Here is a 16,904-nt window from a genome sequence, read left to right as displayed (position 1 = left end):
CTGCTCTCTGCACTGTCCCAAGTTTGAGAACTCCTTTCTACACTTAGAATTTGACTTACTGCTAGATGCAGTCCTCCCCCAAATCCACCTTCCCTGCTGAGAACCTCTGGTGCTTCACCAGCCTGGTCTGTACCTTAATGCTGGTCCTGACATCCAATATCCAAGCACCACCAGATGATGCATGCTTTACAGACAAGTGTACAGCTGGGGGAGAATGCAGGGGTTTCCTGCCCCAAAGCTTGGTTTACAAATAAATCAATCACTTGTCATGGAAGACTAAACAAGTTTCAAAATATGTAGGAATTTGAATAATCAGAATGAACAGCAAAGTGTCTGAAAAGTGTATTAACTGGTGCATTTCAAAAAACTACTCAGTGTGTTTATCAGACTTCCCAGAAATTTTGCACATTTGGGCTGAAGAGTCTGGGAAATTTATCAAACTGCTTTTTCTACCACAACTACAGTTAACATTTGTGCTACATGCTGTAGAAAGGTACCTTTAGCTATTCTGTGAAGGCACAAAAATTTAAGTTATAGTAGCACCTACTTTGACTGTTGACTGTTCTTAAGTGCATTGATGCATTTGCCTAGAATCAGTAGAGAAGTGTTAATATTTCCACTCTCTTTCAATCTATCACCTTCATTGCGCGTCTTGGTACATCTTTCTGAGCCAGCAAGATCACAGAGCGCCAATCTGAAAATACAGATTAATAGTTATTTTGCTTTTCAGGTGTTTTGAAGTCAGCAAAATTAGTGTTAGCTTTGAAATAAACACAATCACTTACTCACTGACTCGTGTTACATTAGGTGCTTCAGAATCTTCAATCTTTAACATTTTAACAGTGAATATGCTGTGACTAAAAGATATAAATACAAGTTTTTAAAAACTGGTCTAATTTCAACACTACTTAAATTCAAAATACGTTAGTCTCCATAATGCCTGTGTGAGGAGAGATTCATGATTGAAGATATACTTTGACATGAAAATTTACCTTAACATCCTGAATGTGTGTTTATGAGAATATACGCTTGAGACCAAAATGCAGTCTTTTTTTAATTGCTCAAACAGGCGAAGTAGTAGACTATCCCCATACCCAACACTCTCTTGATTATTAGAAGCCCGAGGACTTTTCAAACCCCAAAAGAGACTGGAATATAAAGGCAAACAAACTTAACAGCTAAATGTCTTACCTTCAAGGAAGGCATTTCAGCAAAAGGTGTTTAATTCTTATGTAGGTCAATCTTATTGCAAGATCTGAGCAAAAATTGCAGTTTTTGTTCACCATTAAAGTAGGTCAAATCCAGAAGCTAAAAGTCTGGACTCTCCCCTCAACACAAGCGCCACAGAGATTTTAAAAATTGGCCAGCGTGGTTTTTGTGTTCTACTACCCTATATTGAACAATACCAATAACGGTTCTCTCACCTTCTACTGGAGTAAGTATTCAGTTTTGTGCAAGCAATACTCTGGTGCTTCAACCCGAGCTTCAGAAGTTTAAAAGCTTCTTTTGAATCAGAAATCTGAATCCACTGCAGATCTTGAGAGGAAACAACAAGATTTCATCTTTAATGGGCCACACATTATTTAATACATATATCTTGATTAGCACTAGAATACTACTGTCATTTAGACTGCCATGAGGGCATGCATTTCTGCTTTAGCAATCACAGTTGACAACGCTTTGCAATCAATGGAATCAATCTTACCGAAAAAAAGCCATTGATCAGTACTTTGAGTCTACAAAATAATGAAAACCATATTGATAAACGCAACGTTTGTACCTGAAATCACCACAAGGGAACTTCAAGCAATATTAAGATGGTAACTTTTGTTAACTAAAAACATGGAAAAAAAAATACAATAAAATTAGCCAGAGAAGCTCTCAAAGTAATGCTGGACTGTGACAAATAAATAAATAAAAATCGAAGGTTAGATCAAATTTTGTTTTTTGTTTAATTTATGCAACCTTGTATTCTTGAGGTTATGTAGTCCTCAGTGTAATGATATGTACTAAGACATGGCTGTAAGACTTTCTTTCTGATCCTGTATAAAATGCATGTTTAGAATCTCAGTAGATAGGAAGTATCTAAGTGGCATGTACACCAGTTTAACGGACTTTTTAGGGTAAGTCTACACTGCAATGAGACACCTGCAGCTGGCACAGGCCAGCCAACTTAGGCTTGGAGGACTCGTAGCCTGCGTCAGCTGATATGGACTACCCATGGGATTTTAATTGCAGCATAGACATACTGTTAGGGGCTGAATCTATACTTTGCAAAGGGGATGACAAAAAGCTCACACCACCACCACACCTAACACCCACAAATAAAGCCTTATTGGGCCTTCTAAACTGGACCTGGTTAGGTCTATTTGCCAGTATAAGGTCTCAAAACTTATGCTGGGGTGGAAGCAAGCAAGACAGTCCTTGTAGAATGTCCATGAATAATTCAGCCTAGTTGTGACCAGTGTAGCCTGAGAAATCTGAAGACATAGGCTTCCCTCAAGAAGGAAGCTATCATAATTGTGAGGCTGAGCTTTCACGAGAGAGAAATATATCATGGCAAGAGACTCTTCCTATACTTATCAAAAAGCAGGACTGTCTCTGGGTTTACATAGAGTCTTTTATTTTTAACAAAAGAATTCCAAACAACTTTCTTCAGTTTTGGGTTTCCAACATTCATGGTATTAAGAAAAAATAGGACTTGGAAAAGAATTTTCTACAAGGAAAATTAGGGAATGGGATACAGGACCCTAAGAAGTGCACTCTGGAAATTAGGGGAACATTGTGGAAGATCTCCTAATAAAGTGCATGTATAGATGTACACATACACGAGCACTTTAAATTTGGGGGAGTGAAAACTGGGAAACATTGCTATTTTCAGAACCGATTACTCATGCTTAATACAAGGTAAAGACATTCCTATCCTACTACAAAGCTAGTTCACATTCTTCAGTACTAGCACCAGGATGAATACACCTGAAATTCAAACAAGTTATCATAACCAGCATAATAAGTGGTATTTCAGTTACCTTTTACATAAGAGCAGCCTTTGACGTCTTGAGCAAGACGGAGCACCCTTCTTTTCTTGTCATTTGACACTGGGAGCAATAAGTCATAAATGCACTCATTGTAAATCTCACAAAAGGAAACCCAAACAGAAAATTTCATGTAGCTTTCCATGCTCATGTTAGGTTGTTCAGGTTCTTTTAAGGGTTCTTCCAAGTCTGCCAAAACATTTATTCAGTTACACAGATGCTCTGCTCAAATGAAGCCTTTAAAGCAATATACGTTGAGTTAAAAGTTAATCATCATATCTCAGAAATGACAAATTAGATATCACAAAATATGAACTTTGATTCAGATCAGACTTTACAATAGTAAGAAGCTTTTGTGATCAATAAGCAAACAACATTTTTTGGTCAACTGGGAATCTCTACCTACCTACGTTACATTATCATGAGAATCACTGAAGCTCACCTGCTCTTATTCAGTGGCAATAATTGGTTTAAAACCAAGTTTTATTACATATTTGAACTCTTTAGAACATACTTGTCAATTTAATGCTACTTTTAAATCTTCCTTTTTAAAAAAAAATTGAGAATAGACGACATATCTATGGGGCTCATTTTGGATTCCTCCCAATAGTTATAATTAAATAGATTTATTCTAAGTGCTCATAAAAGTTGACAGGATGATAGGGCTAGAAATACCACCATCACCAGCAGGGCAAGTTCCCCCTGCCACAGCCACATCCTACTCTGCAGTCTGCCTTAATTCGGACCTAGATGAGTACTGCAATCTTCATACCAACTTTATCTTTGGCCTCTCTGCCAAGTCTACCAGTTGGAGTAGTTTGTGTCATGAGACCCATCCACAAGAAACTATATACAGCCCAATTGCTGTCAAATGACAAACAAACACTTTCAACTACTAGAAATCTGGGCTCGAAGTGAATCACTGATCTAAAGAATGGCCCTCAGCCTCTTAAAAAAAGAAGGTGGGGGGGAAACTAAGTGGTTTTAATATAGAACATACCTTCAAATGATTCTGAAGTTTTGCTGTGATTGTTTATGCTGTTTTGAGAGTCTACCTATAAAAACAAGGACAAAAGAAGGAACAAAGATTAATTTTAAAATACACTGTCCTTATTATGTCATGGTCGGTATAATATTAGGTATTTAAATCCATCAATTTTGTAACATAGTACTACTGCTCCACTAAAGGCTAGTCAATTGTAACAACGATATGCCAACATAAGTTTACTGGCCACACAAAGTTTCTAGCGGCTGTTGATGTCACAAAACTAGAGAACCACATCTCCAAATTTCTGATGGGCTGCATGTCAAACTAACAAGCTTGGAACAGCAACAAAACTAAAATGCTCACTTGAAGAGCTTAGCTAAATGATTGTAATCACCACATATGCGGTTAAGAGACAATGCTAAAGTCTGTTTCAAGCTGAAATAAAAAATTTAAGATTCTGAAGGCTATGGGGTACCATTTTTTGCTAAACTTATACTTGTAAATCAAAGGAAGAGGAATTCCTACTGCTAATACTTTTAAGTTTATGTATACTTCCAATATCCAGTTTTGTAAAGGTAACACACATAGTACGGCTGCAAATAGCAGAAATGGAATTCATCCACCAAGAACTATAAACCCAAGTACAGTGTACCTTCAAAAGAAAACATGGATTAAAAGTGAGATTCTTTATATGGAAACTGTGCCCATGATAAGCTGAGATCTCATCAACAGATTCATGCAACAGCCACAAAAGCCAAGTGGTTATACCACTAAAACTGCAAAGAGGATTTTTAACTTTATACACACAGGGCAAAATCCTGGCCCCACTGACATAAATGGGAGTTTTTCCACTGACTTCAGTGGGGCCATGATTTCAACCACTAAGCATGGGTTACAAGCCATCTCTCCCCAGTCTATTCTATTTTCTCTCCTCCAACCTGTGTCTGGTACTTTCTTCTATCCTATGAGCAGCTCCCCCACCCAGATTCAAAAACATACATGTACTTTTCTGACATCTTTTTATAATCTGTTAGGTGCCTATGTCATAAATATAAAGGGAAGGGTAAACCCCTTTAAAATCCCTCCTGGCCAGAGGAAATCTCCTCTCACCTGTAAAGGGTTAAGAAGCTAAAGGTAACCTTGCTGGCACCTGACCAAAATGACCAATGAGGAGACAAGATACTTTCAAAAGCTGGGAGGAGGGAGAGAAACAAAGGGTATGTGTGTCTATCTATATTCTGTCTTTGCCGGGGATAGACCAGGAATGAAGCCTTAGAACTTTTAGTAAGTAATCTAGCTAGGTACATGTTAGATTATGATTTCTTTAAATGGCTGAGAAAAGAATTGTGCTGAATAGAATAACTATTTCTGTCTGTGTATCTTTTTTGTAACTTAAGGTTTTTGCCTAGAGGGGTTCTCTATGTTTTGAATCTAATTACCCTGTAAGGTATCTACCATCCTGATTTTACAGGGGGGATTTTTTTTTATTTCTATTTACTTCTATTTCTATTAAAAGTCTTTTTGTAAGAAAACTGAATGTTTTTTCATTGTTCTCAGATCCAAGGGTTTGGGTCTGTGGTCACCTATGCAAATTGGTGAGGCTTTTTATCCAACATTTCCCTGGAAAGGGGGGTGCAAGTGTTGGGAGGATTGTTCATTGTTCTTAAGATCCAAGGCTCTGGGTCTGTAGTCACCTAGGCAAATTGGTGAGGCTTTTTACCAAACCTTGTCCAGGAAGAGGGGTGCAAGGTTTTGGGAAGTATTTTGGGGGGAAAGACGTGTCCAAACAGCTCTTCCCCAGTAACCAGTATTTGTTTGGTGGTGGTAGCGGCCAATCCAAGGACAAAAGGGTGGAATATTTTGTACCTTGGGGAAGTTTTGACCTAAGCTGGTAAAGATAAGCTTAGGAGGTTTTTCATGCAGGTCCCCACATCTGTACCCTAGAGTTCAGAGTGGGGGAGGAACCTTGACAGCCTATATTTCAGTCAGCATCTATTATAAAATTTACCTGGTATCTTGAGAGTGCCTGTCCTCTCAGTAACAACTCCGAAGCAGTAGATTTTGTTTAAAATTATGTAGATTTTTCCACTTACTCTGTGTGTATTGTATAAACTGTCTCAGTTTATTAGAGATCTACACTTAAATACTGTCTCCAAATGTAATGGCTACACTCCAGAGAATTTTTATTAATAGATGTAATTTTACATCTCCCTCTACTCTGCTATTACACAGGAACTTTACAATACATCAGATATTGCTGCACATTTCACAAAGGCTCAATAATCATACATAGGGTGGAAAAAAGTTGTTTAATTAAACCTGGGAAATTAAATCCACTGCCAGAGCCAAACTGTTTGGTATCCATAGACGGACACCATACTAGTCAACCCAGAAGCCTAGTGGAGGAAACAAACCTTCCTTCCTACCCACACATTTGCATCAAGTTTCCTTAATTGCTAGTCCTCAGAAGATACCATCCAAGGGACTGAGGGAGGAATAGTTTCAAGGTGAAAATGCTTGCTTGACAGTCTCAAATATCACAGTTGAGGAAGTCAGTTTTAGGTCCTGTTAAAAATCTAATCCAGTCTCATAAGGGAAAGGCACACTGAAGTGGAGGGGGGTGGAGGAGTAATGCAGCACCTGTGGATTCAGGAATTAAACTGCAACTTACAGCACACAGTTCAGTTAGCCATTCCTGATTTTACTTTTCTGGCTTTGGAAAGACATCTGGCTAAGTTTTAACTTATTGCTGTCATCAGGAGAAAAAACTCTGCACCAAAATGGTACTGCTTATTGGTTTGCCAAGCTGGTCATAGCAGAGGATGCAAGGTTAGATTTGCCCTGCCTGGGCTAAACCAAATTCTTGTGGATCTTTTCGCCTCCTAAGATAAGAAGAGTTATGGAGGGAACAGGAACCTTTCATTCACATCTTTATAGCCCTGAAATCTGTGGATATCTGCAGAACATGTTTGTGGATCAGATGCGGATACAAATTTTGTATCTGCACAGGCTCTGTGCAGGTTCTACACAGCTTAGGACACACTTATCGAAGCTGGATCATTGTTTGATTCTTTTTTCCCTTATCTGGTTTGGTCAGGGTATCAGTCAGGATCAGGAAAAAAAAAAAGCGATCAATGCTGACACTGTAAATCCTTTGGTCCCAGCATGTGGTGATAACTGTAGCCATAATGGTCAATGCAGTGTTGTTGAAGCTCCAGTCTGCCTGCCATTATGTAAATTGACAACTAGTCTCCATCAAAGAGCTGTCCAAAACAGAGTAGCAGCCTTGTACTATTAGAATCGTGTAACCAAAAGAAGCTTCTGAGAATCCATATGTTGGAACTTTCTTTTAACTTAAGATTCTTGCCTGTAATCTCCTAATCAATGTTTTAGTTTAAACATCTTTGATTATTTTCTGTGCTCTCTTTACCCAAGTTTGTAATCACGTTTAAGAGATTTTACTGACATCTTTCCTCCCTTTGGAAAACTCTGCTTTTAACTCAGGTTAAAGATCACACAATAGATGTGCTCCACCTCACCAAAAGTACCACCACTGGAATATCCAGAGACAGCCTGGCATTTATTTGGGTTAATTTTCCAATCTGCCTTTATAAAGAAAGGGCAACCCCCTCCGAGTAGTCCCAACTTCCCATCTCCTCTTCATTTTTATTTGTGATGCTCCATGCACTTTATACATTTTGTTTCTATATCATGGTAGATGCCATTTACATTTCAAGGCACTCAGGTATTTGATGTTTATGTTAACAGAAGACTAGGCCGCTCTGAAACTTCAGCATTCCAGATAACTATTTTTTTTTCTTACCACAACCCAAGAATACAGTGCTGCTTCACTATACTCCAGGGCAGAACAGCAGCAAAGGTAGGAATCATTAGATGAAGCTCCATCAGAAAACCTATTTCAATCTACTCCTTATACTTTACTCCGGTTTACCTAAATCCCACCTTCCTATCCCAGAAGTCTTCCTTTTCATTTCTACAAGTTTCCATCTCCAAACATTTAGCCTCATCCATGTTTGACTACTGCCTTGCCTTATTTTCATGGAAATAAGATCAACCTTACAAACTCAGTAAGTCACTTTTTTTTTAAAAAGTGCGTATACACATATACTGTGCGCTATACAAAAAATTCTGACTTACCTCTTTCATTAGACGAAGTATTGAATTTTTAACAGCAATTTCTTCTCTCACTTGTTCTTTAGTCAGTCTTATATAATCTCTACATCGAAGGGGTTTGAAATCCATATCTGGATACAGTTTGCCATGAATGCTTTTAAACAACATATCCATAGTTCTTGGCAGAATACCAAGGTCAGCTTCTGTCCCTGTAATCAAAATACAAGAGCTATATCAAGGCCCTGTACGCTCTTAGAAAGCAAGACATTGGTGAAGAAATTAGAACTCATCTTTCCCTTCAGGCAGTAAAAAGGAAGTAGGGGTCATTCCCCCTCATATGCCATCATAGTTACAAGGCAAGCTGCACCTTAAACGCCTTTGTAGTCCCTCAAGTGCACCCCTCAGGCAACAGGCTTCACTTCTCTCAAGGGTAGAAGTCCAGAGTTCAACCTTGGTTGGACTGACTATCTGGGTTGCTGCCCCCCTTGTTTCCAACTGTGTTAACCCAACAGGTTCAATTGTATTTGGCACCTGCAAGAAACTTCTGTGCAGTAGAGTATGACCAGTGACTGATTAAAGCAACTCAAACATGTTTATGTAGCTGTATCCATCCAAAGATGCACAACAGTCTGATAAATGGGTTATTACACATCTGGTCTTACCTACACTTTATCCTTTCCTTGCAAGTTTACGAAGGTTCCACTTAACTCAGATTCTCTCCCTCCTACCCGCAACCCCATCCTTCACCTCAGGCAGAGACAGTCTGCCCTACTGCATTCTCTGCCTGTGTCTCTCACTAGCAGCATCTAAGCTCCAACAGCTTCTCGCAACTCTCCTCCCTCAGAATTAACTGTTCATGGTCCTTTTGATCTCTAGACTCTGGCACTGATAATACAACTTTTTGTTGGTGCCTGAAAAGAACCTTTCCCACTTGGTTGCCCACCCATTATTCCCAAGAAGTTGTTTACTCCGAGAGATCTTCTAACTATTGTTTTGCTTCTTGCTTGCTCTTCCTAACCATGCCTTTTAATTCACTGTTTAGTCAGACAGAATCAAGCAGGTAAATCAAATTCTATATCAATACAGATATTTCCCTTGTTCTCCACATATGCCCTTTGGCATGAGCATTCAGTGATTAGAGGGGATGGTCATGTAAGCCAATTAGCAGATGTAGACCAAAAGTGGGAAATTATATTGATAATACTTAAGGGGGAAAATAAGACCATGGCATTAACTATCAAACTCCAAAGGACAGCTCAGGTCACAGCACCTTTTATTTTCTTACTTGGCCAAGGAGGGAGGCTTATCCACTACAATCTCTCTCCTAATACATTTGGTAAGTGCCGCATGCAAAAGGTGGAGTGTCCTGCCTCCACACAGGAAGATACATAACTTAAACAAGTGATCTCATTTATCTCTCTGGTGGCAATTTGCACAAGTCTCAGAACTGTCAGTCTTTCCTTGGGAGAGTCTGATTAGAGTGCAAGAATTCCATATGTGCTGGCAAAGCAATCTGGAAGACATTTTACTCCACTTACCTGCTCTATGGTTTCATACCCAATCTCTTCCACAAGCACCTTGCATTCATGACCAGTGACTAAAAGGCACTCTGAAGTGTGAGAATTCTTTTAACTGTCTGTGACGGGATCTCCGGGGTGCAGCCTGGGACTATGGGACCGCTGTGCTCCCTTAACTCTCTCCAGCCAGGGCTGTCTCTCACAATGCCTTACTAGTGACCAGCAGCAAGCCCTTCCAGGTGCTGTGGTCACTCAGCACAACAGCATGTGGAGCCCCACACACCCAGCTAGGTTGCATGAATGCTCCCAGAGCCACTCATGAATCACCTGGAGAAAGGCACCAAAGCCAAATCCCACCCCCAAAGCTCTCAGCACTGTACCTCAGGAACACACTGTCTTGCACTGCTCAAGATGGGCAGTGCAGAATAATTGCTTCATCACTTCAGCAATGGAAAGTGGATATACAAAATATACAAATTTATTTACTATAAGAGATTAAGTGATAGGCAAAAAGTCAGAGTTAGTTACCAAAAGATATAAAATATAAGCGCACAGTCTAAACTCTCAATTCTATTAGACTGGGAAACATCTAGATTAAGCAGTTTTTCCTCACCCTAATGGATACTGCAGTCCTTAATATACAGTGATTTCAATAAATTAAAATTTGGTGTACTTTTCATATTATCTGCCAGTCTCATATACTTTACTGCTTTGAATTGAGAGCTTTGCTATATTTCACAGCTTTTTGGAAACACCACAATACATAAGAACTTCTGTAGCGTGTTAACACTGCTAAACTTTTTGCAACTTTGAGGTAACCTATTTGAGACTAGAAATCCTGAAATCAATTGTTACTTATTTGAACAAGAGCAATTCCTGAGATTAATGACCATCTGGAAAAGAGTTGCCAGTGCTCGTTAATCATAACTTATATCACCAGTTCTTCAGGCAGTAACCCATAAAAAGGTTATTACTGCTAATAAAGCAATTGGTTAATTGCATCAATAAAAATCAATTTCACATAGCACAAGATCAATCAGAATAGTGCTGTCACTCTACCTGGTATTTCTGGATAATTAACACCTACTACAGCAGCCACAGATATTTTGTTAATTATGATCTGATTGAATTCACACAAGACTAGGTATGTCCTATTTTCCTTCCTTTTATAGGAAAATGTCTGGAACTAAAGGAAGGATGACACCTGCTGGTCTGCAATGATTATGATGGTTAATAGTACAAAAATACTGCACATTGGAGCAGTATAGATTGATTTAAAATCGAGGAAATTTAAATCAAGTGGAAAGCCTCGATTTAAATAATCGATTGTAATCAGCTTTTCCATTTGTACTTCAGTTATTTTCTTAAAAAGTGCACTCTTATTTGTTATAACCATTAAAACATGTTGACTCAGAAATAAATTGCGCCTTTACATGAGATTTGCATCTTTTTGCAACCTAGGCTGGTAAGCTATATACACATTTAAGTCATTATAAAGCTTAATATTTTCAGATTATTAATTGTACATTTTAGTATGTTAGAAACTAGTGAATGATATATTACTTATTTACCTAATTAACATTTTACTCATTTGTGTCAGCCACATTAGGATGGTAAATAGAATTTAATCAAACAAAACAGCATATAAGTTTTATTAAAAAAACCTGAAATGTTTTACATACAAACTTCTTACCAAGACACATTCCACATTTATGATTAAATGATGTATTGAAAATTTATCAGTAGAGGGATTAACTGTAGTCAGTGAATTAAACTAAGTGTCAAGTCAGCCTGGGAAATTTTTCAAATATGCCTAAGTGAAAGTGACTGGAGCTACAGTTCCTACTTGTCTAGGTCTCTTAAAAATGACCTAAGTTACTTAGGCTATCTTTCAAATTTTTAAGAACTAATACATCTCATCCCCTCCCTCCTTGTTTTCATTCATGGACTGGAAGAACAAGACAAGTTTTCCTGCTTTTACAACTCCATCAATATCTCAATTTTAAATGAATTAGTCCAAATAATGAAGATATTCTCTGTGCCTGCAGAAAAGGCTACTGTTTTCAAAAGCTGGATTAGCAATTAAACTCTGGTTCCAGGTGCTTAGCTGGGACTTCCTTCAATTCAGTGGTGTGACTTTGCAAGCATGTACTGCTTGAATGGTTCACCTCCAGTCCTGAAATTTGTTATGGTTGGCATGCCCGATGGGTGATTATTAGATACCCATGTCATAGCAGCAGCATCTTCTTCAGCAGTTAAGCTTCTACCCAAGTATATTGGGTTGAGACTATTAGCAAGAAAAAGAGGTAGAACAAGTGCTCGATATATCTGCTTCTTTACTGCCTGTAATTTCCTTTCTTCGGTGTCTCCTTTAGTTCCTTCCAAATTTTGACAGAATCAGTGATATAGCATCCATCTTTCTGCAGTTTGCCCAAAGCTAAGGAAATACACTGAAACCTATCTTCCACGATTCTCTTCAGTCTAATGTTGACTATGTTGGCTGTGATAGTTCCATCTATTTTGTCACGATTTTCTTCACAAATTGTAGTCAGAATAAGCTACTTGTTAATATATAGCTCAAAACAGTCAGCCACTGAATTCCATCAAACATCTTGGGGAAAAATTAGTTTGGATTCTTTCTCTCTGGTCAGAAAAGCTGAAGCAAAGTGATTTTTACGGAAGTATTGTGCAGCTTCAACAACATTTTCCTTTATTCCCAAGTAGTAGTATTCTACCGTATGGGCATTGTTTCTGTAAGAAGGACAACTCCATCTTGTTGTCACACAAATCACATATTACTGGATCATTGTGTACATTGCTATACCCATCAAGACTCTGATTAACTAAAATTCTGTCAATGTTTTCTGCACACTGTTCAGATTTTCTTCTCATACACTGTATCCAGCAACCTTTCAGAAATGTCTGGTCTTCTGGGTGGAGTGTAGTCTGGTCATAGTGATTGAACCATGTCAATGAAATATTTGTCCTGAACAAGATGAAAAGATTGCTTAGTTCATGTATACAACAAATTCTTCCTTTCATCTATGGAGTCTTGCTGTAATTTGCTGGTCTTGATTATGAACTCATCCATGGTTTTACTTGATGAAGAAAGCTTTTTTTTTTTAAATTAAATTATTTTATATATCAAAACAAAATAAAAACACAGGTAGTTACTGTCTCATGTATTTTTAGTTGCAGCACTGCGGTGGTACAGCAGATGACTCTGAAGTTGCAGTCATTACAGATAATGGATGTTCATAACCCCTTATGAATAAGCTGGACCCTGAAACAAAATGATAAAGAAAAAAAAGTTACTCTCACTCACTGAGTACTACTCAATGCACTGCTTTATTAATTTATTAAGATTGTAAGTGAAAGATTCCTCCTCAAAGCTGTTTGTATCACAATTTTAAACCCAATTTTATAGCAAAATAAAATAAGGATTATCTAAATCTGTTTAAAACCTTATCTCTAGTAACATGCCAAACTGCTTGAGAAATTTTAAATGCTAAAATTCATAAATGCCTAATAAAACTTCACTTTTAAACAGGAAATCTTCACTTAGGGTGTTTGATTATACTGAGCAATTTAAAAAGTCATTTCAGAAGTCCAGCAGTAACAGTTTATAAAAAAAGGTAATTGATAAATACGCCCATTATATTTTGAACACAAACATTTTGAAATTCATAAGTAAGCCACCCAAACTTACATTGTCATAAATTTGTGCTTATCATTTACTAGCACAGTAAGACATGGTAAACAGTTCATAAGAATGGTGCAAAAATATGTTTACTAACCAATTGATCCAGATTGTTCAGATGTGTCTATATCGTCATCTTCAAAGTCATTGCCTTCTGAGGAGCATTTTCATAATGTTGTTTCATTCCGACAACCAGGCTCTGCATCTCTTTGCTGCACTGTTTACATTTGGCACAAGTTCCTTTTTTACCCAGTGGTACAGGAATTTCTTGAGAATAATCCCCAAACCATCTTTTTTTACGAACTGCAGCTATGGCAGTTTTTCCTCCTCCAGTCCCTGGGTGCTGAAAACAACACTACAGGCTGCACTCTGAAGAATCTTGTCCCTTCTTCCCACAATATCCTGTTTTGACACTAGCGTTGCTCCTTTCTGGTTGCACACACTGCTCATTCTCCCTTGTTACATAACTCCCTGCATCACCCCATCCACAGAAAAAAGACAGTCCATGACTTCAGCTGCAGCATTTTATTTCTTTAGAAACAGAGGCAGGCATTTGAGAAATTAATGGATTTCTGTTTGTTTGTGTCTGTGAGCACATGCAAAGAGACAGAGCAAGGACATTTCTTGAAATAGCCAGAACCATGGGCTGGTAGTTACTGGCAGATCAATGTTTTTTCCATGAGCTGGAGAGCAAGTTTCCATGTTGGGTTGGAATCAAATATTCATATTAAAATGAGCCAACCAGAGCTCAGGTAGGGAGATACTATAAAACAGGAATAAGAGACCACCCAGGTGGGCTCAGTGGATGATCCTTATGAGATAGATGATGGGTGTCTCTCGGAGTCAGAGGCTGGGTCCCAACGCTTAGGATGACTTTGCCAGTCTCTTGCTCCCAGCAGCCCTGAGACCCCACAGAATAAAGCCCTTAATACAGAGCATGACCTACTGCAGGGATGCTGGAACAATTTGTATCGTGAGGTTGCTGAACCAAACTGTAAACCATGTATACGACAGAAACCACTTCAAGCCGGGGTGCAGCAGCACCTCCAAACAAACTGAGTTCCAGAACCTAATACCTATTGTGCCAGATTTAAAAAAAACTTCACCTCAAAAGTTAGAATTGAAGAGGGGTGGGGGAAGAGAGGGAGAAAAGAGAAAATTTTTTAAATAGAAAAGCAGCCTTTAATTCAAAACTTTTTGATAGTCTCATGGATTCAGCATATTTACGTTTTATTTAAAAAAATATTGAGATTATAATAAATTTAGGTCTTTACATATTTTGTATTAAATTCAGTTTTTTAAATAAGCTTTTTCTCTCTCAAAAGAAACCTATCATTTAAGTAACAAAATAAAAAAATCCGATCTAAATGTTTTTTTTTTAATCTCTTTATCCATTCTGTGTTGGAGGATATTGTCAATTATAACCTTAACAGCTTGTGACAAATTTAATTTTATACACACACAAAGCAGGTGTGCAAACAAGTTTCAGAAAATGTCTGTTTTCTGCTCATTATGATCAATTTCTACTACTCTCCATTTGAAGCCAACGTTCACTTTCAGCAGATAGCTGCTACTTGACCTTATGAGGAGGTACACCACCCACAGTTTAACTTGTGTATAGTCTGCTTATATTTTGAACTATACACATATGCTTCTCCATTACAAAGAGGTGTTTTTGTTGGTATTACCAGTTTTTAAGTTGTTTTATTGTACATTCAGGGAGAGTTGCAAAGTCCAAATAAATGTGTAATGGAGGTAAGCTTATATACAGGCCAAAAAAACACCCACAAACAAATAAAAAAAAGCCTCAGGCACTTGAACAACATTTGGCTAATTCAGAAGCCTACATACACAGATTTTTGTAATTTCAAGGTTCAAGAAAATGTTAGTAGTACCTTGGAATGTGTAGGTTTTTCCAGCATTTGTCACACCATAAGTGAAAATAAGACGATTGTGTCCCTCCAAGAAGTCTCGTACTGGTTGTTTCACAGTACCATCAAAGAACTCTTCCTGAGTTGTTTCAGGTCCAAATACCTAAACATTAGCAAGAGGCAGTTTATGACCTTCAGTTGTTTTAAAAGGACCATTTGGGGGTGGGGAAGAAAGAGCAGTTTGCATCTAGGCACTTATCAGTTAAATGTATATAAAATGTTCCCTATTTTAATTAAAAAAACAAAACAACAAAATAAACTTGTTTCGGGCAAGATTCAACAAGTTTCCACATTGCAAAATGAAGTTTGTCTCAAGTATCATCTGCTTACTCGTGAAAAAGTGAACTTCTGCACCATCTGCCCTACATTTTTTTCACTCAGCCGACAGATCATGGAATTCTTAGGGCCTTTCAATATAATGTTAGTTGAGTCTTGAATAGAAACACAGTCCTGTAAAAGGAAAAAAGTTGGATTTTTAAGCTCAGGAGAAAAATTGTATAGTTACATCTTAGCTAAAACAGTTTTGTAAAAAAGACCATTTTAAGTTTTATGTAGAAAGAGCCAAACCTGAGATTCATTTTCTTTTTCAGTTGCTGTGAAAGGCCTTATACGAAGGCAAACTTGTATATGTTCCTTGGAATCCAAGCTGTTCCTCTTTATTAACCAAAAAAAAAAAAAAAATTACCTTCAATTAATAGCATTGCTCATATTCTAGTCTGACAATTAGCACGGTAAGATATTAAATTCTAATTATTTCAGGTCCCTTACACCCCCCACCCCCAGCATAATTCATTCATTTATTGCTGCAAGTGCATTGGCCCTTCTAGAAATTCACCTTAATAACCCTATAAAATATTTAGAATGACTTCTTGTAGCATACAAAGATATGCTATACAGTTTAGGCCAAGTAGTAATTGAAACTAAAAGCCACCAGCATACCCCATATTATCCTTTGTATCTTGAAATTAATTTCTGCATTACTAGGCAGGACAGGAGGAGGAGACTATAGATTTTACCCACGTTTCCTGCAAGTTATTGTTGATAATCATCACTTTTTGTGTTGGTATCAAAAGCATCCAGCAAAAACGATGCCGTCAACTACATAGACTGTGACAAAGCAGAACTTCAAAATAAGATGAAAACAAGTAGGCCAGTCAATATACATGTACAAATAAGTCTCTGAATTTCTCTGCCTCTGATGACAGAAGTTACTCTAAATATAAGAGGCTATCTTTTTTTGATTAACACAATGACAGGACTATCAAGGCACAAATACAGGACTTCATTACTATAGCATCCAGTTTAAAAGGTTTCCTTTTTAATTTATACAGAAGCATGGATATGCTTGCTTTATCATTAAAAGGAACAGGCCATATAGATGCTTCACAATTTAAGTCATTTCATTTTTAAAATTAACAAAGTAGACTGTTTAACATTCTCACCTGGCTTGTATCCAAGTTTGAAGAAACCAGGGAAAATTCATCTGAGAGATCTGCTTTAAGGTCCTCAACATTTACTGGCCCAATTCTCGGAGGTAGCTCAACACTAGCAATATAGGATGGTCTTATAATTGTTGCTTTATCCAAAACTGGTTCCATT

General features: G+C 37.7%; 1 protein-coding gene across 3 annotated transcripts in view; it reads right to left on the bottom strand.

Moving 5' to 3' along the window:
* The window catches only part of KIF20B (kinesin family member 20B), a 69,380-nt gene extending 52,476 nt beyond the window's left edge, over positions 1–16,904 (bottom strand). For all 3 annotated transcript variants that reach the window (XM_074959045.1, XM_074959046.1, XM_074959047.1), the window contains exons 1-10: positions 16,748–16,904; positions 15,873–15,959; positions 15,636–15,755; positions 15,270–15,408; positions 8,182–8,366; positions 4,036–4,090; positions 3,030–3,224; positions 1,425–1,536; positions 786–857; positions 548–694 (exon numbers count right to left, since the gene is read on the bottom strand). In XM_074959045.1, the coding sequence (XP_074815146.1) occupies positions 548–694; positions 786–857; positions 1,425–1,536; positions 3,030–3,224; positions 4,036–4,090; positions 8,182–8,366; positions 15,270–15,408; positions 15,636–15,755; positions 15,873–15,959; positions 16,748–16,903 (1,268 nt within the window). In that variant the 5' untranslated portion in view covers position 16,904. The remainder of the gene's footprint in view (positions 1–547; positions 695–785; positions 858–1,424; positions 1,537–3,029; positions 3,225–4,035; positions 4,091–8,181; positions 8,367–15,269; positions 15,409–15,635; positions 15,756–15,872; positions 15,960–16,747) is intronic.

This window comes from Natator depressus, chromosome 7 (genome assembly GCF_965152275.1).
Source record: "Natator depressus isolate rNatDep1 chromosome 7, rNatDep2.hap1, whole genome shotgun sequence".
NCBI lineage: Eukaryota > Metazoa > Chordata > Testudines > Cheloniidae > Natator > Natator depressus.
This window is presented reverse-complemented; position numbering and strand designations above follow the sequence as displayed.